This window comes from Cnephaeus nilssonii (assembly GCF_951640355.1).
Source record: "Cnephaeus nilssonii genome assembly, chromosome: 12".
Classification (NCBI taxonomy): Eukaryota; Metazoa; Chordata; class Mammalia; order Chiroptera; family Vespertilionidae; genus Cnephaeus; species Cnephaeus nilssonii.
Genome location: NC_137083.1, coordinates 68548712 through 68575772, shown reverse-complemented (window position 1 = coordinate 68575772; position 27061 = coordinate 68548712). Strand labels below are relative to the sequence as shown.

General features: G+C 46.4%; 1 protein-coding gene across 2 annotated transcripts in view; it reads left to right on the top strand.

The window, feature by feature from the left end:
- CPED1 (cadherin like and PC-esterase domain containing 1) overlaps positions 1-27061 on the top strand; it is a 292313-nt gene that overhangs the window by 24882 nt on the left and 240370 nt on the right. For both annotated transcript variants that reach the window (XM_079785649.1, XM_079785648.1), the window contains one exon: positions 9181-9364. In XM_079785649.1, coding sequence (XP_079641775.1) covers positions 9181-9364 — 184 coding nt within the window. The remainder of the gene's footprint in view (positions 1-9180; positions 9365-27061) is intronic.

The window sequence follows — 27061 nt, the reverse complement described above, 5'->3', positions numbered from 1 at the left end:
TAGGTTGTAAAAGTCGGGGCTTCCGGAATCTATTCGGATACCCACCCACTCAGAAAACAAAATAAACAAGGACAACACCAATCTGTAGTACGTCCAGTTTTCCTCATCTACTTCCTACGTTCTGTAGGAAATGGACCTCTGGGATCCATCTCCAGCATGGTCGGCTTTTGGTGGACTTTGCTGAATTCCCCCAGGGCAAACAGAATGCAGGGATGAGGGAAGCGGAACAAAGAACTGTGCACGTGGGCCAGCACCCTGGTGGAAACCCCGAGGCGTCTGCCTCAGCTAGACAGGGGAGGTGGAAACAGCTAAAAAGCCTCAGCCCATATTTTTTAAATGGCCCAATGGGAGACCACAAGACCTACGTGGCATATGAGGAAACAGGTGACCCCATAGTACTCAGCCAATGAGGAACCGGAGGAGGGACTAAATTAATAGGCTATGTTCCCTGCCCCACTTGTACCTGTACAATGGGATGGACACCCGCTCTCGAAAACATATTAAAAGTCTCGTTTTTGCCATACTTCTGTCTCCGAGTCCATTCTTTGAATTCAGATGGGTGAGCATTTCTCACACTTCTCTAGCTTTCAACATTTTTTTTTTTTTGCAGAAAACTTTAAATTTCTTTATTGATTAAGGTGTCACATATTTGTCCTCATCCCCCCATTCCCATCCCATACCCCTCCCCACGGATGCCCCCACCCTCCTGTTGTCCTTAACCATTGGTTAGGCTTATATGTATGCACACAAGTCCTTTGGTTGATCTCTCCCCCCTACCCCCACCCTCCCCTACCCTCCCTCTGAGGCCCGACAGTCCGATCGATGCCTCCTTGTTTCTGGGTCTGTTCTTGTTCATCAGTCTATGTTCATCATTTCCCCTAGATGAGTGAGATCATGTGTTACTAGAAATATACTTATAAGAACCGAATGTGAGACGAGCAATAATAGTTATGCTGACAGGCAAATGAATCAGTCTGCAGTGAGTTTCTTTCTGGACCAACAGTTCTTTTGAGACCCAATTTCAATGTCCACCAGTTCCTTATGTGTACATGTCGGCACTGACTTTTCAGCTCTGGATGGTGGACAAATGGTGGTAATGCAGGTCCGACTCCCTCTGGTTTGGTCTCGCCCGGACCCAGGGGTACAGCTTCACCTGGACTCAGGGGCACATGGCCTCACCCGGACCCGGGATCCAGCTTCACCCGGACCCAGGGGCACACGGCCTCTCCTGGACCTGGGGGCGCGTGGCCTCACCCGGACCCAGGACCCAGCCTCACCCGGACCCGGGACCCAGCGGGGTTTCGTCTTCTTGATCCCAATTCCTGTCGGTCAATTCCCTCTCAGCAATTCCTTCAGCCATTTTCTCAAAGCTTCTGGGTGGCTGCTGCAGAACTCGCTGGGCGGCGGGCTCGGCGAAGCTCCGGTGCGCCCGGTGCGCGGCAGCGGGCTGGTCCGAGGTCGCTGCGGTGGCACTCGGGTCTGCAGCGGCGACCAGTCGCCGGGCCAGCGCACCTGGATCCAGGACCCAGCGGGGCCTCGTCTTCCCGATCCCAACTCCCATTGGTCAATTCCTTCTCAGCCATTCCTCCGGCCATTGTTCTGGATGGTGTCTGCTCTGTTTTCCAGTTGTAGTTTCAAAATTGTTGTGGTAGGCAACAATCAGGCGTCTGCCCTATGCCGCCATCTTGGTCCTCCAGAAGATTCTTAAGTAACCTTATAAATGTGGTTCTGAACACTGTGTCATCCATTAGTTTACTTTCCTTCATCCCTTCTATTCGTGACCTGCTTTGGTGTCTTCACCTTTTGGCTGCCTCCCTGTAGCTCAGCTTCCCCAATCTCCCTAGGTGGTCGTTCTTGATACCCCCCTTTGTGGGATGAGTGCAAAGTCTTGGTGTTGTTAAGCCTTGATTGCTGTTGGTACACTGGGAAGATTTGACCTCCAGTCCAATTGGCTGTGAGGATCAGCTGTGTCTATGCTGGGAGACAGCCTTATTCAACTAGACTTGCAAAATTGTAAAAGCCTCTGTGCTCAGCTTGGATGGGGCGGAGTTTCAGGGTGGAGCCTACAGCCTTGGCTTCCCGTCAGCCCCGCCCTATGAGGTTCCTGTGTCTCAGTGTCCCTCTGTGCTCCCAGCAAACACCTCTGAGAGAAAAGTGCCCTGGAGTTTCGCCCGCTGCCAAACAGTCTAGTCTCTCCCCCAATGAATCTGGATTCCCAGATTCTCGCCCGGAACTGGGTTTCAGTGTAGTCGGAACTGGGGCTCAGCGCAGTCTGGCGCTTTTGTCTCCTTCCCACCAGGGCAATTCAGCGGCACAGTCAACAGACCATCCTCTGCGCGCATTCCCGTGCGCACCTCCGGTGCTCTGCCTTTCGCCGCTTCTCTGCATTTCCGCCTTACAGCCCAGATTCCCCCAGTATGAGCCTGGCTTCCCAGGGTCTCGCCCGGAACTGGGGTTCAGTGCAGTCGGAGCTGGGGTTCAGCACGGTCCGGAGCCCCTGTCTCCTCCCCGCCAGGGCAATTCAGTGGCACAGGCAACAGACCTTCCTCTGCGGGCATTCCAGTGCGCGCCTCCGGAGCTCTGCCTTTCGCCGCTCCTCTGTGTTTCCGCCCCACAGCCCAGATTCCCCCAGCATGAGCCTGGCTTCCCAGGGTTTCCCCCGGAACTGGGGTTCAGTGCAGTCGGAGCTGGGGTTCAGCGCAATCTGGAGCTTTTATCTCCTTCCTGCTAGAGAACGCCGGCCAGGCCGTCAGCTGCCCCTTCCTCTCCGACTCCGTCCTCCCCGCACGCGCGTGCTCGTGTCTCCGCCCATGTCTCCATACCTCAGGCTTTTACGGCTCCTCTGATTTTCCTTGTGGTTTTCTCTTTCCTTCTAGTTGTGGGCATTTCAGTCAGCCAGCTTTCCTGTGGTTCTGGATGATGTCCGTTTTGACTTTTAGTTGTATTTTTGAAATTGTTGTGCCAGGCTGTAGGTTAGGTGTTTAACCTATGCCGCCATCTTGGTTTCTCTCAACATCTTTCTGTTTTAAATTTTCTTCCCATCTTTTCTCTCCCTCTAAGAATTACCTTTCTCCTCTCATTTTTCTTCATCCAGAACGTTCATAACACAGGCAAGAACAGCATTGTGACATCTAAAGGGAGTTCCTGGGTCATTCTTTAGCACTCTACCCTGACCTCATCTCTGCAGGAATGTACATCGTCTGATTTCATCACTTGTGTATTGCTCCTCCCACTAAAAAGTAAGCTCAGTGAAAGACAGACCTTTGCCAGGGTTCTTCACTGTTATGTCCCCAGAACCTACAAACATGCCTGTCATATATAAAATGTTTAAAAATCCTATATTATAAAGAGGTAATATGCAAATTGACCCTCACACCCTCACATCACATGATGGCCACCCCCACATCGTCACAAGATGGCCAGCAGGGGAGGGCAGTTGGGGGAGCACCAGGCCAGGAGGGAAGGGCAGTTGGGGGTGATTGGGCCAGCAGGGGAGCAGTTAGGTGTCAATCATGCCGGCAGGGGAGCAGTTAGAGGACTATCAGGCAGGCAGGCAGGCAAGTTGTTAGGAGCCAGCAGTCCCGGATTGTGAGAGGGATGTTCAACTGCTGGTTTAGGCCGAATCCCACAGGGGTTTAGGCCCGATCCCCTGAGGGGTCCCAGATTGGAGATGGTACAGGCTGGGCTGAGGAACACCCTGCCCCACCCTGTGCATGAATTTTATGCACCGGGCTTCTAGTATTAAATGAATGAACATTGAAAAAGAGCCACTGGGAGAGAAGGGGGAGAGAATATTAAGGACCCAGGAGGAGGGGCTAGAGATGGATGAAGTTCTCAGGGATTTGAGAGTGGAAATAGGGAGGAGGTTTATTGCCTAGGGGAGGGGGAGTATGGAATCTGGAGAATAAGCAGAGTGATTAGCCATAGATAAGTGGAGGACAGATTTCTTTAAGGAAATCAAAAGAAAAGAGGAAATGTTCATTAACCTATAGGTTTGCCAAAAGAGAAGCTGTGTAACTCAATGTGATTCATTCTAATGTGCTAATTTCCTCTATGAATGGGGAAGCAGTTATCTATGGAAGTTAGAGGTACCTGGAGAGTGAAGAAGTTTTGTCACTGTGGACAGTGTAAGAAAGACTTGACCAAGGACACATAGCCGAATGGTTTGGGAAGCCTGAAGACTCAATTGGCTTTGCCTACGAGAATCTCACTGCAGAGACCTTCCTTGGGTCTCTTGGCTAAGTTTCCATAACATCTTATTCCTCCTGATTTACCTGCCCCTGTCCTGACTTCTTATAAATAATTGCCTAAGTCTGCTTTCGTTGATGGGCTGTCACCTGTCTGTTTACTGCTGGATCCCAGCTCTTCCATGCTTGAGCTTTTGTCACGTAAATATGATGGAAGCACAGTGGAGAAAGGGAATTTAACAGATCAGGCAGGCAGTGCTTGGATGTTGAATCATGGAATCTGAGCTGCAGAGAAAGACGGTGAAAAGGAGGCTAGTAGAAGAAAGTTGGCATTTGGGGGAAAGACCAGTGGTAGAAGAACGGACGTTTTGGAAATATATGAGAAGAGCTGGAAATATATGAATGTGATTAGAGGATGAAATGTCTCATTTTACTTATAATTTCAGAGGTGAGACTGTGGGAGGAACCATAAAGTTCAAGGTGTAACCGTTGGAATGGATGGTAGCAATGATGTAGAAGAGATAGTCATTGGGGATGAAGAAGTAATGGATATATTATGGCTTGAGATGCAGATGTCAAAGCCTCCACTGAGATTTTCTAGTGGATTTTTCACCCGACAGTGAGTACAATCATTAAAAGGCATGCATGTATTTACAAATAATTAACTCATACTTTGCATTCATAAATTAATTCATTTGCTCATTCATTCATTCATTCATTCCCTCTTATTCAGAACCTGCAGAAAGCTGTGTGTACAACAGTGACCAAAGCAGACAAGTCTAGGCTCTCATGAAACATACAGACTAGTAGGAGAGGCAGACATTAAACAAATTACATATAATTATAAATTGTGAAGAGTGCTAAAGGGAAAATTAGACTCAGGAATGGGTAATGACGGGTTTTGCCATTTTCTCAAAGCTGTACTGAGCATACATAATATTTTTTATATTAATATTGGAGGCCCGGTGCACAGATTCTTGCACCGGTGGAGTCCCTCGGCCTGGCCTGTGCCCTCTCACGGTCCTTGACCCTTCAGGGGATGTCAGAGGCCTGGGGCACAGATTTGGCCCAGTCCCTGCATATATATATGTTATTGCTTTTGTTTCTTCATTATTTGTTTAGAACTTATGTAGAGCCACAGATGAGCAAACTTGCCTTTCACTGGGTGTTGGGTGTTGAGATAGCCCTAACGTACAGTTTGTACAGTCAGATTATGGAGTAGTTCTGACAACTGTATGGTCCTTCCATGATGGGCTTGAAATTCAGTTGAGTCAGCTGTGAGATCCAAGGCAGAGGCTCACTAAAGGTTCATCCAGGAGAGGAGCATTCTCCAGAGACCCTGCTTGCATTTCCAGGGAACCTGTGGCTCCTAAACCATCCTGCAGTTATAAATAAGTTTTAAGTAGAAAACGTGTAAGTTATACATCCTAGCAAACTTTATCCATTTTATTTCTTGAATTACCTAAAATAGGTGCACATTTCATCAATTGAAAAAATATTTTATTCTTTAGTAGAAAAAAATTAAAACATAATTCACAGTAATAGGCTCTGCAATATGTCTAAAATGCCAAAAATCTAGACCAGCAAAGCAATTTGACTTTTAGTTATATATGACACACATCCTAGGTCTACTATATATTTATAGAAGCACCAAAAGATGTCATAAATACATGGCTACTTTAATAAATCCAGAAATAATCTTTCTGTTGTGTAGGAAAAAAGTTTTATTTTTGATTCCTACTATATTTTAAAAGGGCAGTATTTCTTGGTTTTCTGGTGAGTCTTGGAGAAAACTTTTTAATAGTATAAGTATCTGAGAAATATAGTACTTTCATAATATAGCTTTTTATTCATTTTTACTGAAAGTTACTATTTTGCTCAAATATTTAACTCTATTTTTGTTATTCTTGCTACTATTCACAATTCTACTGAAGTAAATTTCATAATACATTTTTCCCTTTTCTATTCCAAATATTCTATAGTAGTATTTATAACAAAGACTTTTACAAATTGAGAAAAAGGATGTTTGTGTTCATTCATTCATTCATTCACTCACTCAAAGAATAGGTATTATGTGCCCATTACCTTCCAAATACTATTCTTAGGTTGAGGAAACCAAAGTGAATAAAACAGACAAAAATACATGCTTTCATTTACCTTCCCTTATGGTGTGTGGAGACAGAAAATAAACATAGTAAATAAATAAATTATATTTTTGCATTAAAAGGTAATGAGTACTACAAAGAAAAATATAACTGGGCATCTGGAACTACATAGTTTATTTTAGAACTGTTTCTTTTTGACAGAGACCAAACTATATTAATTGAAAAGTTTCTAGAATTCCTATTATAAAAGCAGGGTTACAATATAACATTATTAATCAACTTCATTCATATATTTAACATCATTTATTGATAGGACACTATATTACACACTTTAACACAGAAAACATATTTAATTCCCAATATAACCTCATGAGGTAGGATTTGTTACTACACATAAGAAAAAGCCCGATAAAGAGAGATTCAGTAATAACTCGCCCCGGCGGATGAAGCAAGCGATTAACACAGCTGTAATTCACATCCAGATTTTGGATTTCCCAATGCTTCTCTAGTCTGACTCTGCCTTGCTTCATGTAACACTCCAACCCGTTTATTACAACACTCTGTCCTCTGCTTTATCGAAGTGGTGTAAAGGTTTCGGATTTGGAAGTCCTTCCAATAAGAATGTGTTCAGTTAATAAAACAACTTCCATGTAGTCTAGCAAAATGATGTCTGAGGGACTTTTCTGTTGATCTCTCAGGAAAGTGAGAGAGGGAAGTGATTTAGGGATTAGAGTGCTATTAGATTAGAATATCTAGCTTCTCAATTAGATTTTGAGGCTTGCAAGTCTCCAGTCTAGTTGTAGCGGTGCCCAGGTTGAATGTATTTTTCCACTAAATATATATCTTCAAAATTGTCTGAGTAATCAGGAGCTTTTATTTCTGAAAGCGCCGCTCCTGGCGTTTGCTAATCCCGCATTTGCTAGTGCGGTTGACATACTGTTAGCACAGTTTTCATTTCACATACCCAGTGCGTGCACCTGTTGCCAGGCCGGCTAAAACTGTTCTCATTCCTTGGTATTGGGCCACTCTGCTGATACAGTGTGTTATAAATATTGCAAGGACAGGGCGGTTTGTAGGACAGGATGATACAACATAATTTGACTGACAAGCTCATTTCCTATTTGGTCCTTGTAGTCAGAGACATGAGTTTAAAATATCAGCCTATGTCAAGGTTATTACAAAAATGCCCAGTCATTATATTTTATTTAGAATATGCTCTCTATAAGGTATATTGGTAAGAGTTACCTCTGTGTTGCTTAACCTGATCCTGATTGGGGGAAAAGAGGAATGGCATCTTCCTAAATAATAACTTGAAGTTTGAAAGTACCATCTCTTTCCGTGAAATCACTGCTATACTTGAACCGGCTGTAATAGAGAAACACATCCTGGGATTGCGTAAGAAAATAATACGAGAAGGGAATTCTGGACACTGCATTTTGCTTGAGTGACGCCGATATATTTGGAAGCATCTGCCTTCCCCTTCCACCTCGATTCACGTTTGCTTATGTTGGCCTCCTCGGTGCTACTGGTTCCCTCTAACTCCTGTGTCCAAAGGTTCGAACTCTATTGAGGTTCAAGTACTCCTTCTTAGACGTTTATCATTGCAAACTAGAACCAGATTTTTTGGGGAAAGCACGTCCAAATTTGCAGTTAAACTCTTGAGTTCAAATAGTTTCGTTTCCAATAAACGTGATATCCTGTAATCAGCCATGTTTTGCCAAAGTACCATGCACAGAGAGTGTGATTAGGTAGTGTTCTATCCTTTCCATTATATTCATCACACGTCTGTATGGGGCAGGCAGAGCTCAGAATCAGAAACGTTTTTCCTGACTCTCTGATCTTTATGATACGGTATATTGTTATTTTTAAAACAGAGATCTAGTACTTCTTCTATGCCAGGCACAGTTCTAAGCACTTTACAAATATTAACTCCTTAATCCTCACAGCACCTTGGGAGGAAAGTATTGTCCAAGGTCACACACATGGTGCTAGTGGGGCCAGGGGATTCAAACCCAGCAGCCTGGCCCCGGAGTTTCTGCTCTCTTGCACTCCACTGTGCATTGTCTAGTAATTTTCAGATGATTCTCTCATCATTGATGTTTCTTTTTCCCTCTCCCTCTCCTTTCCTCTCTGAAACCAATAAAAATATATTTGAAAAAACATTATAAAAATGTTGTCATTCTTTCTACTTGTCAATGAGAAAACTCCCTTTTGTTAATGGTATTTCCAAACGTTATTGTGAGAACAGGGAATGTTTATTTGGAGGACAAAAAACTGTTGGAGGGATAACCTAAAACTATGACACTTTGCTAGCTCCCCTCGCACAAAGACCCACCCAGTCTCATTGAGATGCATTCAAGTTTTGCTGCTTCCTGAGAGAAGCGGTAGCAACATATGTCTCCAAAGGACTCTGGGATTGCTTCCCAGCTGTGGCACTTCCTGAACAATTCCTTCCAGAACAAAACCCAGCCTCTCCCTGAGTCCGTTTCCTCCACCATGTTTACCCAGAAGACCTGTTCTAAGATAATGCAGCTGGAACGACTTTATAAAAGCACAATGCAGATGACAGGCATTGCTATTCATTTACATTTTCAGCCAGAGTTGAGCTCTGTATTTCTGCACCACAGTATTCCTCTAGGAGCTCTCTATGTTAACGGCCCCCAAATTTCAACGTTCTGTAATAGTGAGAAGAATTCAGTGCACCTTCAGTTCTTGCATAGGAGGTTGTCTCTGTCCTTGTCAGCCTTTCAGAGACCATGTCTTTCATGTCTAGAGAAAAAAAAACTTAAAAGATAACTTTCCGAATGGTCCTTGATTTGCATGAGTGATGTCCTTCAAGAGAAAGATGCTCTTTCCTCCTGAGTTTTCATGCCTCCTTTCTCTTTTAGCTGGAAGAATCCATGGAGACCCACTTTGGCAGCCACGGCAGAAGGGCCATCCTCTACAGGCCTCCCTCCTCCAGCACAGCGGAGCTTCGGGTCCACCAGCACGTTCTCGCTCAACTTGGTTACACAGTGGTCATCGCTGAAGAGGAGCCCGGTCCTGACCTGGGGCTGGAGCTGCTAGAGAAAGGTCAGACTGTGAGAGTGATTACCGAAGGGGCTTGGCGTGGGATGTTAAATAATTCCTGGAATGTGCTCCTCTCTCCCTCTAAAAGAATCCAGAAACACGAATTTTCCTCCCTGGTCAGCTTCCTTGCCTTACAGAAAACTTGGCTCCTTTTCTACTTCCTCTCAATGTTTCTTTAGCTAGCTGGCTTTATTCTTGAAATTATTTTGCTTGTATTTTTGCAGCATTTTGGAGTTGCATCGTTCATGTTTAAACGCGGCGTAAAACATGTTTATGTTTATGAGCCTGAGTACATGTTCTGCCCAGCGCCGAACTGCTCATATTTTAAGAAAATTGCCAATTCATCTGACTGCAAGTGGAATGTGCTGGGAATTGTTTCCAGAAGCCAGCTTCAGTGTGATTCATAGATGGTCTGTAACTGTGAAAGAAGTGTGCATATTTATCACACATGCTATTACTGGTCAACTGCTTTTCTTTCTTTCATTTGCAGTGAAAAATAAAAGACAAGTGTTTAAACAAGTTATTTGAAAAAGAGAGCTGAATAGCTGATAAGGGTCAAAAAGGGCACTAACAATAACAGCTAACGCTTGTTGGACAGCTAACCTTGTGACAGATACTATGTTGTGTTGTGTGTCCATGACCTCATTTCATCCTCACGGACACCCTCTGTGTGCCCTAAGCTTAAGGCACATTAAATCCTCTCCCTGATTTTCCAGAAGGGGAAACTGAGGTTTCAAGAGGTGAAGGGACTCACCCTGCATCTTACACCTGGGTTGCGGGAAGCCCTGTGTTCCAGCCCTCACTTCTGTGCTCCTCCTCCTCACCTCTCCGTTGCCCCCGTCTCTCTTTTGGCCCAGTATCCTGCTTGACTCTGTCATTATTAAATCCGCAAGGATGTGGAGTGCTCATTCACAGGAGCAAACCAGATTGTTCTCTTTATCAAAGAAGGAAGAAAAGCGGTTTGAATCGACCGCTGAGCTTGGCAGAGGTTTTCTTTGGGAGAGAATATGCAGATCCCGGTGCCATACTAATATTTATTTTTCCTTCAAGTTTCAACAATCATGCCGTCCTCATAGCACTTCTGCAGTTAGGTGTCTCCCCCCCCCCCCCCCCGCCCCCGTACTCTTTAAAGTGCTAGGTTTATGCTAGTGAATGGACGATCACTCTTGACCACGTTCACCTTTTACCACATTGGCTGTCAACTTGTAAGCTACTTAGCTAGCAAAGCGCCCAGGGGTTAGAGAAAAAAAAAAAATCTACTTTGGCCCTGGCCAGTTGCTCAGTGGTTAGAGCACCATCTCGCTGACTGAAGGAGTGTGGCCTTGATTCTCAGGCCAAGGTCATGTACCTTGGTTGCAAGTTCAGTCCCGGGCTGGTAGGGCAGCAGCCGGGAGGCAACAAATTGATGCTTCTCTCTCAATGTTTCTCTCTCTCTTTCTCTCTTCCTCCGCCTCCTCTTCCATTCTCTCTAAAATTCAGTGGAAAAAATATCCTCACTCCTCGGGTGAGGATTAAAAAATATTCTCGCCCCCCCCTCCCCCCCCCACACAAAAAAAATCCAGTTGGATGAAAAGAAAGGTATGAAAAGTGTGGCGGGTATGGGCCCTGAGGACAGGAATGCCATTTGGTCCCTGGCCCCGGGCGGGTAGACGGAAACCTGGAGCACTGGGCTTCTGGAAGCTCGGGAGGAAACAGGGAGGAGAGAGCTCGGCATATCAAAGAGGGCTGGCGACAAACTTTACAGACCCCGTCGGGGTTGGTTCTAAGAAGGACCAATCCAGAACATCCATAAATGATAGTGTCAGAAACCATTGATCAGAGCAGGTGTAAAGGCGGGTGAGAGGGTGTGGTCCTGGGATGGGGGGCGGGGCCTCCCGTAGAAGCCTGTGGAATCTCACTTCAGGCTGCGAGGGCGGGGCGGCGGGGCTGGGTGCTGTGTGGGGAGGACAAGGGGGCTGGGTGCTGTTTTGGGGGAATGGGTGCGAGGGGACGTGTGGTCAGCGGGCGCCTGGGGACCTTGATGGCCTTGAAGGCGAGTTGGGGGCAAGAAGTTGGAGAGTGGAGGACACAAGAAATGAAGAGATTTGTCACCATTGAAGAAGGGCCACTGTTGGCTACAGGCAGACTTGACTAAAAGTCTGGAAAAAAGTACTTCCATACATCTCAGGTGGTCCCACACACCTCAACATAGGTACCCCCAGGTATCCCAAACACATGCCAGACGCCCACGCAGGTGCCATAAGACACCCCCAGCATGCTTTCAGGCACCAGAAAATTGTTCAGACACCCACCTCGGTCTGTTAGATCCCCAACACTAACATTCAGAATCTGAAAAAACAGGCCAAATAGCCCCAAAGTACCACATACCTTCATTCTGAAGCCATCCGATCACCCTAAACAGACTTTCAGAAACCCAGGAACATATGATCCTCCCCTAGAACACAAACCAGGCACCCCTCTCCCCAAATAAATAATAAATAAATAAGTAAATAAGTAAATAAGTAAATAAATAAATAAATAAATAAATAAATAAATAAATAAAATGTTCGTTCTCCCTCTCATCCCACAAAATAGTTTAGCCAGGCGTCCTCAAACTATGGCCCACGGGCCACATGCGGGTGTTTTTGCCGTTTTATTTTTTTACTTCAAAATAAGATATGTGCAGTGTGCATAGGAATTTGTTCATAGTTTTTTTTTTAAACTATAGTCCGGCCCTCCATCGGTCTGAGGGACAGTGAACTGGCCCCCTGTTTAAAAAGTTTGAGGACCCCTGGTAGCCCATCGGCGAACCTGGTGATTGTGTGTGACCAGCGCCTGCGTAGCTGGTGAGTGGTGCAGAGCGCCGGCCCTGATCACCCACCACCGTTGTCACATTCCTCTCCCTCGGCCTCCTCCGTGCTGTCACTGGCTGGGTACCGGCTCAACATGGGTTATTTCAACTTCATTCCATTTCAATGTTCAGTTTTCTCCAGTTGCACCACAGCAGGAATATGTCTCCTCTCTCCCTTGATGTCCTTGGGTCAGTTTTACAAGAAAAAGGAGGATTACTTTGCAGCTTCCAAATACCCCGAAAGGCAATAGGATCTGGCAGCCCCAGGAGCCGAGGGGCCCAGCGAGCAGCACAAGATAACTAAGTGGCGACCCCGGGGTGTCAGCGTAAATGCTGGCTTGTCTGCTCTTCCCCGCATCCCCTCAGCTTTTAACACATCCATCTCCTACTATTCTTTTACTTTGTTTGTTTTTTTAAATATATTTTTTATTGATTTCAGAGAGGAAGGGAGAGATAGATAGAAACCTCAATGATGACAGAATCATTGATTGGCTGCCTCCTGCACTCCCCTAACTGGGGGTATCGAGCCCGCAACCCAGGCATGTGCCCCCAGCTAGAATCGAACCCGGGACCCTTTAGCCCGCAGGCCGACACTCTATCCACTGAGCCAAACCGGCTCCGGCTATTCTTTACTTTGTAGAGTAAGATGTTGTTCCTGGATAGGCCTCAAGAAAGGGTAGCAATTCCACGAGTATGGAAAATTGATTTTCTTTTTTGTTTTTCATTTGATTTTGTCGTTTTCTCTGAGCTCGCTATGCATTGAATACCTGAAATAAAAAAGCTCTGTGACTATAAGCTGACATTTCCTCGATTACCTAACATATAAAAAAACCCCACTGTGTTATTGCAGCTTATTTGCCATGGCTACAAGTTTAATGTACAAATTATGTTTGCAAGGAAGCACTTACTACAAAAAACGTTTTCTAGACACTCGAGTCTTGCAAAATTTGTTTTGCTTTAGTTTCACGTAGCCACCTCATGCTTATTCTGCTACATGTGCAGCAACAACCAGTCTGAGGCTATGTTGGTGCTTTGAAACTTAATCTTCTCCTGTGGAGCAGCCCAGAGGAAGTGGAAGCAACTCAGAATGATCTAGAAAGCTACCCACCATCTTTCACCTCACCACTGCAGTGTCTGCTGTTTGCTAACCTGAAATTGGAAATATTGCATTAGAAACAAAACTTACTAAGTACCCAGGTGCAAACTTGTCTCTCTTTCTTTCTTTCTTTCTTTCTTTCTTTCTTTCTTTCTTTCTTTCTTTCTTTCTTTCTTTCTTTCTTTCTTTCTTTCTTTCTTTCTTTCTTTCACCTTGGACTTATTTTATTACTGGCAAGGCTGCATATATTCTTGGGTTTATTACCTGTTTATTTTCTCTATTGGAACAATTCGAAGGAATTCCTACCCCACACTCAGCCTCTTTCCCCAGTGGTCATTGGTTCTCTACCTCTGATGAGAAATTCTGTGATGCACTCGGGGAATATAAATGGAGGACTGACCACCTTGTAGGCTAAGATGTAGGGTGCTGAGAAAAACAAGTCACTATAGTTACATAGATGGAGAGAGAAAGGTCACCCATTATACCTTAAGTCTTAATGCCACAGAGGGGGGCAGAGGTAGTTTACATTTATACAATGAGGGCTTCATGGTGCCAGCTAATGGGGTGGAATATCTCCAAATCGATTTAAGATTTTTACTTTGTGTGTGTGTGTGTGTGTGTGTGTGTGTGTGTGTGTGTGTGTGTGTGAATTTATCTTTATTGCTAAGAGAATTACCGATGTCCCCCATTATCCCTCTCCACCTGGTTCCTGGTCCACCCCAGCCTTCACTGTGCCCATGGGTTATGCATATATGCATGTAAGTTCTTCAGTTAATCTCTCCCGTCCCCTCTCCCTCCTTCCCTCTGAGCAGAATTGACACATTTATAAAATACTAGCAGCCCTGCACAGGAATCCGTGCGCCAGTAGCTCTCTGCGGGGCCTGGCCGCTCTGTGCCTGCTGCCCAGAGGCTCTCCGTGGCCCAGAGGCCCATCTGTGGCCGAGCGTGGAACACTTGCCTCGTGGCCACGGCGATAAAGCAAGCATTCCTCCAGGCCACTCATGCTGCCCGCTCTCAGCGGCCGCCCCCCTGGGCCTGGGGGACTCCGGTGGGGCTGAGAGGACTGGGCGCCGCCATCTTGTGGCGATGGGCACCACCATCTTTGTGATGGAGTGATGGTTAATTTGCATATTACTCTTTTATTAGATAGGATATTCTTGTCATAGGAAATTAAATACAAAATGCATTTTCCCTGTTCTACCTATCCATTGCTTTCCTCTCCTCTCCTGATGACCCCAAGTCACTTCTGCTGAACTTTGTGTCATCCTTTGAAGCCCATGTGGCTTCTTTCCAGTTTGGGGCCACTTTTTTCCCCCCTAAACTTTTAAGGCCAAAAATGCATAAAAATTAGAAAAAAATAAGAGGGGGTCCTAGACCAAGCAGGCAACACGCCACTATTAAATATAATCTGTTCTTGTGGAGTAACATTTGGGCTGTATATTTTATTGAATTGTCCTACTACTTATTTAGTTCATATTCATTGGATAGAAAGGAAGTCTTGGGTTCTAATATGGTTAATTCCATTCTAGTGACATAACAGAAGTTGGTGGCTCTATCCAGAAGGATTGCAGGGTTGTGACTACATGACTTTAAGCAAGTCAAGTGCTCCAAGCCCTAGTTCTCTTATCTGTTAAAGACAAAAATGATATTTACTTCACCGTAGGATGTGCCGAGAATTTAAGCACTTTGTCCACCCCCATCAGAGTTCTGAGACCCAGTAAAACTCAGCCAATATTTTCCTCATTCAATAGTCTGGGAGTGGGGCCCAGAAAAGTATATGTTAAAAACTGGAAATGAGTAATTCTGACATGTAGTCCAGTTTGGGGAACACTGTCCTCAGGCACATGGTTCAAGGAGTAACAATCTTTAGAGTTAATTTTGGGAATAAAATGATGCAAAGGTCAGTTTGCTATAATGCCATTGAACTCCTTAAGACTGAATTCTGTGAGTATTTACAAGCATGTCATCAGTAAGCTGATTTTGAGAACAGTAAAAAAACAATTGTCTGTAGATTTAGGCCAGCAAAACTTAGAATGTAAAACATACTTTTATGGCCTGTCAATCTCTTGCTTTGGAAAAGTATATCTTATGTCTGCATTTCTAAGAACATATAATTCTCTGAAGGAAAAGATAGAAGCACCAACCAGTTATTCCCTTTCCTGGTATCTAAGTAGCATTTAGAAAACCAGTGCTTTAGTCCATGGAAGAGTGTAGTGGTCTAAGAGAGAATAAGTGCCCTCCAACAAACAGTTCTTAACTTTTTCCATGGCAACATCCAAGTAGTATGGGTCCAAGAGACTGACTCAGTAGATTTTATCATTGGATAGAATTATTTATGTGCATATGTTAAAACTGGAAATTGAAGGTTAGTGCATAGTTAGCACTTTTCTGTCCAATTCTGAATGCATCTTGCACTTTTACTAGTCAATTAAAAGTATTATATAGTTCACCTGATAAGCCAACGTCAACCTGCTGTCGAAGCTACAGAATCGGAGTCACTCTGATGGTTTGAAATTGCTCTTGTTTTTGTAATGTTGGGGTTGTGTATGGAATGTTTTCTGAAGAAATACAAAAAGTGAAAGGCCATATTGATTTTCTTGCCAGGGGTTGGCAATCGATGGACCAGAGGCCAGATCCAGCCCAACGCCTGTTTTTGTAACAAAGTTCGCTGGAACACAGGCACTCATTTATTTTGTCCTGGCTTTGTGGCGTTTGTTCTGCAACGGCGGGCTTGAGTGGTTGCAGCAGGGACTGCCTGGCTCTCACTGCCTAAACTAGTTATTATTAGACCCTTTACCGAAAAAGTGTGCTGACCCTCGTGTCTAGTCTAATTCTATGTCATTTGACCCCTTACCAAGCTGATGATTAAAGTCTGGGGCTGAGATAGTTTAGTATTTTTAACTTACACCAAACCTCACTTAAAAAGGATTTGATGGTAAAATAAAACATGTAATTACAAAATTAGTAAAATGAAAATACAAAAATTGGGCTCAAACTGGATATGGATATGTTAGCTACTATGATTGAGGCTTACTTTTGGCTTTGAGTTTTGGTGTATCTAGAGCAACAGGGAGAGAATATGTTTTACCCTCAGGAAGGGAGCATTGCAGTTCCTTCCGGAAATCTCTCCCATGCCCAGGTCGCATGTCTACAACACCTTTCTCAAAGGGGTTACGAAGTAGACAATCCTATGCTACCTAACAGGTCAAGGACCAAAGCAGCATTTGCATGCAAATGAATGGATGTCAGATCTTGGCTCTTATAGGTAAGCGTGGAATAGTGAATGCGTATCTATGAAGGGCTAGAATTAAGACGGAGATAAACAGCACTTTTTGATATTTGTATTGACATTACACTTGATATATTGTATTTTAGAGAATGGTATTTTAAATAATGTTGCTTCACGTCTTTCCCCCCTCTAATAAGGGCACTATAATTTACCAAATTATGTTCCTGGGAACACTATTAACAGATAATAGAGTGAGAGAGACAGATCACGACTTAATGTTGTGGAAAATATATTTAAAAAGAAAAAGAAAAAGGCTATTTCCTCTCCTGTACATAATGTAATAGATTTCTACTTTCTTATATTTCCTTTTACTTTCACTTGCGCTCTTAAAACATTTCTAACACATCCGTGTATCATTTGAAAGTTAGCCTAACTTTGAAGGTTTATTTAGAATGGCTATTTGCCAAAAGCCGTTTCTGAAGTTTGTATGGAAAAGAAACAGCTACCAAAAAAAAACAGTCTTAACTTTTGTATGAAAAACCTGTTTCAAATTTTTCTTCTGTTTATTTGTATTCAAAAAGAAGCTATAAGGAAGCTGAGATTTAAATTACCCATAAGTAAGAAGAGCTTAACCACAATAATTGCTTTATTGGGGAAGTAGCAGACTGCGGTAATTAAAAAGAAAAAGCTTTAGAGTAAGATCGAGCCAGGGTTGGAGTCCCTAGTGTTACTGTTTCATGGTTACATAACCTTGGGCAAGTTCCTTACTCTCTCAAAGCCTGGGTTTTCTCCTCAGCAAATTGGTTGTTTCGGATTGTTCAGTGAGTGGGAACTGTAGTAACAGTATCATTTTCAGTGGAAAATGATACTGTTACTACAGAGAAGAGATTGCTGCAGCTGCTGAATATTTTGGGATAAATGAATACTTCAGGTGTTTTCAAGGCACTTTGTCTCAACTTAGATATTCTTTTTTAAAAAAATAATTCTTTATTGTTGAAAGCATTACATATGCCCCCCTTTCCCCCCATTGACCCCCTCCAGCCCGCCCCTGCCCCCCGCCCCAGGCTCTCACCGCCCCATTGTCAGTGGCCATGGGCCATGCATATGTGCACACAAGGTTCTTAGATATTCTCATTGAAAGGTCTGGGTTGTAAACACTCCTGAAATTCCAACACATAGTATCGTGGATCATTCATTCCATTTAGGAAAAAGACACCCCACTTTCAAAAAATCTTGAGGTCAGGGATTCTGTCTGTTCTGCTTATCACTTAAAAGCATGCCCTCCACAGAGGGGCAGACAATAAATTTGTACCGAATACATGAATCAGTGGAGATCAAATGATGCACTAATGTTTGGGCCCCTTAGATAGTGAATGGCCTGAGAGAATCCACATTAAAACTTCATTGATAAAGCTTTAGATTTTATATAACTTTAGAGGAACACTGATAATGCTCAGATCTGCTCTTACAACGAAAATAATGCAACCACCAATGCAGTGGTATATAGATAGGGCTGATGCTTTGTACAGCCAGGAGTCTAGACTCGGAGGCTTTTAAATGCTGGGTCCATTTTTCACAGTTCCTCTCTTCTTTTGCTTTTAAGAGTCCCCTATCATTTATCAGTGTTACTCAGCCTGTGGGTTCTGGGGGAGGTGGATGAGTTTATACTTAATTCAGTCACTAGTGCTATGAGCTTTTCCCATGGATGTATGTAGCAGAAGCTGGAGTGAACAGAGGCCAGGGAAGGATATGAAGACTTGTGGGTGTTTTGCCTAGAGGTGACAGTGGACTCACTGAAGGTTTAATGGTCCATAAAACAGGGGAACACATAGTGTTACCTACAAATGCTCCCGGTAAAAGACATGTGAAAGTACACAGACAGCTTCTGCTGCGTGAGTGCATGGGAAGTATTAAGGGCCAACCCCCTGTCACGTCATTTAGGTCCTTTTGTGTCCTCTACACTGAGCTCTCTAGTTCTTTTCTTAGCAAAGTGTAAAAACTCACTTTTATGCTCTTCCAGTCCCTCGCTTTGGAAAATATATCATACTAGAGACCCGGTGCACGAATTTGTGCACAGGTGGGGTCCCTCTGGGTGGCCTGCAGGGATCGGCCGAAACCCGCAGTCCAACGCCGCCTGCAGCTCCTTCCTTCTGCTCCCACTCATCCCAGCCCCACCGTGCCTGACGCGGGCTCGCGCCCAATTAGTCCCAATCTGGAGAGGCTCGCGATGCCACCGCAGTGCTCGCAGCCAAGAGCCCTGCATCTGGCGCCCTCCCAAGGGGAGTGTCCTGCAGGATCGGGCTGAAACTGGCTCTCCGACATTCCCCGAGGGGTCCCAGATTGTGAGAGGGCGCAGGCCAGGCTGAGGGACCCCACCGGTGCACGATCAGTCCAAGGAGGGACCATGGGAGGGCTCCAGGGTATGTCCAGCCCATCTCGCTCAGTCCCGATTGGCCGGACCCCAGCAGCAAGCTAACCTACCGGTCAGAGCATCTGCCCCCTGGTGGTCAGTGCACATCATAGTGACTGGTCGACCAGTTGACTGTCTGCCACCTGGTGGTCGGTGCACATCATAGCAAGCGGTTGAACGGCCTTAGCATATCATTAGCATATTACACTTTGATTGGTTGTTCGGTTATTCTGCTGTTAGGTCTATTTGCATATTACCCTTTTATTATATAGGATGACGCAGGATTTTTATGACTATAATTCTCTAAAGAAAAAGATAGGGCACCATCAAATTATTGTCTTTCATATCACCCAGGTACTATTTAGCAAGCCATTGTTTGAGTTCATAGAATGAAATAGTGGCCTAAGAGAGAATCAATGTTTTTCAAAAGTTTTAAACTTGCTCCCTGGATAGAATCTAAGTAATATGTAGTTCAAGAGACTCTGACATGGAGAAACCAAGATGGCGGCATAGGTTAAACACCTAACCTACAGCCGGGCACAACAATTTCAAAAACACAACTAAAAATCAAAACGGACATCATCCAGAACCACAGGAAAGCTGGCTGACTGAAATGCCCAAAATTAGAAGGAAAGAGAGGACCACAAGGAAAATCAGGGAAGCCGTAAAAGCTTGAGGTATGGAGACACGGGCGGAGACACGAGCCCGCGCGCGTGCGGGGAAGACGGAGCCGGAGAGGAAGGGGCGGCTGACGGCCTGGCTGGCGTTCTCTGGCGGGAAGGAGATAAAAGCGCCAGATTGTGCTGAACCCCAGCTCCGACTGCACTGAACCCCAGTTCCGGGCGAAACCCTGGGAAGCCGGGCTCAGGCTGGGGGAGTCTGGGCTGTGGGGCGGAGACACAGAGGAGTTGCGCCGGAGCCGCGCACGGGAATGTGCGCAGAGGAGGGTCTGTTGCCTGTGCCGCTGGATTGCCCTAGCGGGAGGGAGACAAGGGCTCTGGACTGTGCTGAACCCCCAGTTCCAACTGCACTGGACCCCAGTTCCGGGAAAGACCCGGTGAAGCCAGGCTCATGCTGGGGAAAGCTGGGCTGTGGGGCAGAGGTGCAGAGAGGCGGCGAAGAGCAGAGCACCGGAGGCGCGCAGGGGATTGTGCGCGGAGGATGGGCTGCTGACTGTGCCGCTGAGTCGCCCTGGAGGGAAGGAGACAAAAGCGCCAGACTGCGGTGAGCCCCAATTCTGACTACACGGAAACCCAGTTCTGGGCGAGAATCTGGGAATCCAGATTCATTGGGGGAGAGACTAGACTGTTTGGCAGCGCGTGAAACTCCAGGGCGCTTTTCTCTCAGAGGTGTTTGCTGGGAGTACAGAGGGACACAGGAACCTCATAGGGCGGGGCTGACGGGAAGCCAAGGTGGTAGGCTCCGCCCTGTAGCTCCGCCCCGTCCAAGCTGAACACAGAGGCTTTTACAATTTTGCAAGTCTAGTTGAATGGGGCTATCTCCCGGCATAGACACAGCTGATCCTCACAGCCAATTGGACTGGAGGTCACATCCTCCCAGTGTACCAACAGCAATCAAGGCTTAACAACACCAAGACTTTGCACTCAGCCCACAAAGGGGGGTATCAAGAGCGACCACCCAGGGAGATTGGGGAAGCTGAGCGATAGGGAGGCAGCCAAAAGGGGAAGACACCAAAACAGGTCACGAATATAAGGGATGCTGTAATTCATGCTGAAGGGCCACAGGCAGTAGCTGACCTACACTCCATTGGAGACCCAGAAACGAGGGCATCTAGTGGTCGGTGTGAGATGACACCAGATTTCAACCACTACCATAAGGGACACATTCAAGAGGCAGACGCAGTGAGCGCCAAAGCCTTGCTGCACCAAGACCCGGCAAATAAACGTGTCTCCCGCACAGCAACTCTTCCTTTATAGACACAGAGGGTCCGCACGACCAATTGGCCTGGAGGACAATTCCTCCCAGTGACACCAACAACAATCAAGACTTAACTATACAAACAAGGACCAAGATGGAGGCATAGGGCAGAAGCCTGATTGCTGCCTACCACAACAATTTTGAGACTACGACGGGAGAGCAGAGCAGACACCATCCAGAACCACCGGAGGGCTGACTGAGCAGATGCTCTACAACTAGAATAAAAGAGAGGGGTACGCGGGATGAAGCTGATGCCAGTGACCCAAAGACCACACTTTAAAAACTATGGCTCAGGCGACACAATGGCGGCCTGGATCGTGCTCGGCGCAGTTCCCCCAGCGGTCTCCGGCTGAGGGGAAGGCTTCACTCGCTGCCGAGCACGGACAGACGAGCCCCTGGGAGACATGGGGTGGGAGACTACGCGCTTGCTGACCTCCGAGTCCTTCAAGAATCTCAACGCCCCGGAAGCGGCCAGGTGCGCACGCTCGGCGACCGGCCACCGCTGCAGACCCAAGGGCCGACGCAGCCACCCCGGATCAGCCCGCCGCCGCGCACCGGGCACACCGGAGCTTCGCCGAGCCCGCCGCCCAACGAGTTCTGCGGTGGCTGCCCTGGAACTCTGAGAAAATGGCCGAAGGAATTGCTGAGAGGGAATTGACCAACAGGAATTGGGATCAAGAAGATGAAACCCCGCTGGGTCCCGGATCCGGGTGAAGCCGCGTGCCCCTGGATCCGGGTGAGCCTGGGTCCCGTGTCCGGGTGAGGCCGTGGGCCCCTGGATCCGGGTGAGCCTGGCCCCGGGTCAGGGTGAGGCCGTGGGCCCCTGGATCCGGGTGAGCCTGGCCCCGGGTCCGGGTGAGGCCGTGGGCCCCTGGATCCGGGTGAGCCTGGCCCCGGGTCCGGGTGAGGCCGTGGGCTCCTGGATCCAGGTGAGCCTGGGTCCCGGGTCCGGGTGAGGCCGTGGGCCCCTGGATCCGGGTGAGCCTGGGTCCCGGGTCCGGGTGAGGCCGTGGGCCCCTGGATCCGGGTGAGCCTGGCCCCGGGTCCGGGTGAGGCCGTGGGCCCCTGGATCCGGGTGAGCCTGGGTCCTGGGTCCGGGTGAGGCCGTGGGTCCCTGGATCCGGGTGAGCCTGGCCCCGGGTCCGGGTGAGGCCGTGGGTCCCTGGATCCGGGTGAGCCTGGCCCCGGGTCCGGGTGAGGCCGTGGGCCCCTGGATCCGGGTGAGCCTGGGTCCTGGGTCCGGGTGAGGCCGTGGGCCCCTGGATCCGGGTGAGGCCACGCGACCCTGGGTCTGGGAGAGGCCACGCGCCCCTGGGTCCGGGTGAGCCTGGGTCCCGGATCCGGGTGAGGCCGTGGGCCCCTGGATCCGGGTGAGCCTGGCCCCGGGTCCGGGTGAGGCCGTGGGCCCCTGGATCCGGGTGAGCCTGGCCCCGGGTCCGGGTGAGGCCGTGGGCCCCTGGATCCGGGTGAGCCTGGTCCCGGGTCCGGGTGAGGCCGTGGGTCCCTGGATCCGGGTGAGACTGGCCCCGGGTCCGGGTGAGGCTGTGGGTCCCTGGATCCGGGTGAGCTTGGGTCCTGGGTCCGGGTGAGGCCATGGGCCCCTGGATCCGGGTGAGCCTGGGTCCTGGGTCCGGGTGAGGCCGTGGGCCCCTGGGTCCGGGTGAGGCCATGCGCCCCTGGGTCCGGATGAAGCTGAATCCTGGGTCTGGGCGAGGCCGTGTGCCCCTAGATCCGGGTGAGGCTGGATCCCGGGTCCGGGTGAGGCCGTGGGCCCCTGGATCCGGGTGAAGCCGTGCCCCTGGATCCGGCCGAGACCAAACCAGAGGGAGTCGGACCTGCATTACCACCATTTGTCCACCATCCAGAGCTGAGGGGTCAGTGCCGACATGTACTCATAAGGAACTGGTGGACATTGATATTGGGTCTCAAAAGAACTGTTGGACCAGAAAGAAACTCACTACAGACTGATTCATTTGCCTGTCTGCATAACTATTATTGCTCGTCGCACATTCAATTCTTATAAGTATATCTCTAGTGACACATGATTTCGCTCATCTAGGGGAAATGATGAACAACATAGACTGATGAACAAGAACAGAACCAGAAACAAGGAGGCATCGATCAGACTATCGGGCCTCAGAGGGAGGATAGGGGAGGGTGGGGGGAGGGGGGAGAGATCAACCAAAGGTCTTGTGTGCATGCATATGAGCCTAACCAATGCTTAAGTTCAACAGAGGGTTGGGGCATCCATGGGGAGGGGTGTGGGATGGGAATGGGGGGATGAGGACAAACATGTGACACCTTAATCAATAAAGAAATTAAAAAAAAAAAAAAAGAGACTCTGACATAATATATGTTATCATTGGTTCAGGATTATTTATGTATCCTTGAAGAGGGCATATTTCTACAGTTGTAGCGGAAATCAGAATGGCAGTGGGCACGAGGAAATCGATTGTTCCAATTGAAAAGAACATTTCTGGGAGGCCCTGCAAGTATTCGGACCAATAGTTTTGTATTCCCACTGTTTAATGGGATACTTGAGTGCGAGATTCATTTGTCGTAACTCTAGAAGGTGTAACCAGGACCAATTGAAGGATGAACACTGCATCAATTAGCGTCATCCAGCCATGGAACAGAGCCCATCTCAACAAGTAGGACGTTTTGTTGGAACAAAAGGAGTTAGGAAGGCTGCTGAGAGAGTGGTTTTATTACTCAGGAGGATGTCAACAAGCACCAAAGTCTTTCTTCAAATTCGCAGTTCTGTGATTTGCTATTGCATTCACATACACAGAAGCAAGGCGAGATTTCCCACCTCCATCCTTCTAGGGATTTCTTTTCTTCAGTCTTTGCTTTTAGTCTTGTGTCCTGTGGGCAGCAGAGAGGCGTGGCTGGCAAAGGAGTGGAGAAATGTGGAGCTGAAGGCAAAATTGGCAGCGGTCCCTTTTGGCTAGTTGTGCACGTTTATAGCAGATGCTTCTACTGATGCTTTAAAACCAAAACCGTTAGAGCCCAGTGAACTTCTCTGCTCATTCCTGGCCCCCTTCAGCCCCACCCCAGCACCCCGGCTGCTTTCCTGAGTTTAATATGCTGTGTGACTGTTTACCAGGAAGACAGAAGAGTAAAGGTCACATTTAAAAAGCACAGTGTGCTTTTTTTTTTTTTTTTTGCCTTGTCAGTATTTCACCTAGGACGCATCTGACATACGTTTTTTATTATGCGAATAATAGGTTTTGGATGGTATCAGAAGTGCTTCCGTGCCTTTAATTAATCAACCTGGGGGGCGGGGAAGGGGGAGTTGAATCAAATAAACTTATAAGTCTGCATCATTCCCTTTTATTATGTTATGGCACATGGTAATTGTGTGTTCAGGTTTATTGCTGTTTTCCTGAATGCTTATAGAATTACTGGTGTATTTATGACCAAGTAGAATGTGTTCTTTAATTGGCACCCTCGAGCTCAAGGAATGTTTATTTAACCTTAACTCAGTTGAGTTGTTTATATAACAGGGACCTGAGTTCAGTTTACTTTAGCTTTTGAAAAAAACGTTTTTATTTATAAAAGTTGAGTTTCCAGTGACCTCCCGGTTCTGATGTTTCCTCTGCCCACCACTGTGCACGGAGAACAAAAAGCCAGTGTCTCCGTTTTTACTCCAAAGGAACCGAACGGCTTCCTTAAGTGGGTTACTTCTTACAATTGGAAATGGTAACCAGATGTTTACCAAAATCCCTAGCATTTCTCCTTCAAGCCCAGCTTCTTTCTAATTGTTTGATCTTTTTAAAAGTTTCATAGAAACCAGATTGGGAATGTGAATTTTCCAAAGCTGGGAAATGCTTCATATAGCTTTGAAGATACTTTCTCTGTCCTGTTTCTTTAAATGCACTTTCTGCTGCTTTTATTTTTTTTTTTAAAGGATGCAGCATTGAACTTTTTATAGGTAATATATTTCAGATCATTGTTCTTTTCATATTTCTTTAAAATTAAAAAGACTCTTTAAAAAAAAGAAATTAGAGTTTTGTTTGGTTTGCCAAATACTAAAAAAAGTGCTTTGAATGACAGATTTAATTTGCAAAAACAAATAATATTCATATTATATTTAGATGAAGAAAGACTCCAGGAAAGAAAAATGAACTCCTTCATATGGGACCTTTCAATTGACTGTGCGGATTAACTCCAGGGGAGTTTGGGGACTCAGATATTGTATTGTCAGAATTAGCTGCTTGAAATATTTTAGATATCCCCAATTTGGGAGGAGCTTCGGGGCATCTTACCATATTTCAAGACTGCCTCTTAATTTTTGTACCACTTTTACTTTCCACCCTTCATGTTACAACTATTATTGAAACTTCCCGAATCACTTCCTTTTCAGATTTCACTTTCCCCAGTGAAACAGTACTTCCCTAGGAACATTCTCTTCATTCCAAGTTGCTTCTTCCTTAGAGAGTCTCTTCATTTAGTTTGGGAAGCAAAGACTTAAGGAAAAGTAGATATTTTTTTTCTTAAGAATGTCTCTCCAATGAACCTTCAAAAATTTGACTTTCACCCCTCTCATATTCCTCCTCCCCAAAGTATCCTTTCAAAATTTACCAAGAAACACATTTTGGTTACAAAATTAAGTCACTATATTTATGATTGCATTTTTTTTTTTTTTGGTACAAGAGCAGATTTGAGCACAAATAGAATATCAGTATTTCTCAAATAATAGAAAAAAAATTTAAAACTATAAATTGAGCTTTAATGTGAATTCACTGTGGAATTTCCTCAGTTTTCTTTATCTTTCTTTGGCAATGTTCCTCAAAGTTGATGAGACATATGAATCAGCCTGAATTAAACGCCTGCCGCAACACAGAGTGGGTGCTGCAGGGTCTAGAATTTTCTTGTAAACCATTTTCTCTTTCAGTTTCCTTCACACCGCTGCCTCCTGCTTCTGGCACCTTGCTGACCCCTCCTTGTTCATGCTCTTCCTCCACATCTGGGCATTCTCCAAGATGTTTATCCCTGGTCATCTGTTTGCACCGTCTCTTGATACTCCATCGAGACATTTTTCTCCTCTGCAGAATCAATGATCTCCTCGGAGGATATAACCTTTCAACAAGGTCTCCTCCTAATCTGTCTCCTCCAGGCAGAATTTTGAGAGTCCAGATTTTCCAGGGACCTGTCAGATGTTCTGATCTGTGTGTCCCACTATCTCAACCTGCGTACAACTGAACTATTGTCTTAATTATCTGTGGTTCTTGTCCACTATGTTTTGTTAGCCCTGCGTTCCCTCTGGCTCTAAAGCTCACAGGTGGGTCCTCTCTCTCCTTCAGCCACAGCACACAGCAGGCACCAAGCTCCGTAAAGTGTGTGCTTCCCTTCAACCATGGCTCCACATTCCCTGCAGTTACTATGCCTCTCTGGGGCCACCACAGTGCCTATCCAGGACCCTCCCAGCTGCTGGCCTCTGCCTGCCATAGGACAGCCCCACCAACTGCCAGGTGATTGCACAAGCACAGCCCCGTTCACTTCGCTGCCTTGTGAAGAAGTGTCCAATGACATCCTGTTGCCTCCTACACAGCATCCAAATCTCCTAGCCCTGCATCCAAGGCTTCCCATGCTGCGGGGTCAGCCCCTCCACATCCCTGCTGTAGCACGGTAATCAGGCCTGTCCTCTCTCTCGAATTATCCAGGGAAAACTTAAAAATCAGAGTAACCAATGTCCAGGCCCTATTTCAAAAAGTGTGTAAGTATTTTCAGGAAGGGGATGGGCCTGGCCATCACTACATATTTTTTAAAAACTTTCCAGGTGAAGGGATTAAGAAGGACACACTGGTAGTTACAAAATAGTCACAGGGAGGTAAATTACAGCATAGGGGATATCGTCAATAATATGGTAAGAAGTGTGTGTGGTGCCAGATGGGTACTAGAAATGTCAGGGGGAACACTTTGTAAAGTATAGGATTGTCTAACCTCTATGATGTACACCTGAAACTAACACAAAATGTTGTTGGATGGAAACTGTAATTAAAACACACACACACACACACACACACACACACACACACACACACAACTTCCCAGGTGATACTAACATGTGGGCAGGTAGGAGAATTCATGAGATCGGCCTACTCACCTTTGCCTGATAACATCATATTTTGCAATACTATTGAGATTTTTGTCTCCCACAACCACCTCTTTTCTGCCATCTCTTAAAATCCAAA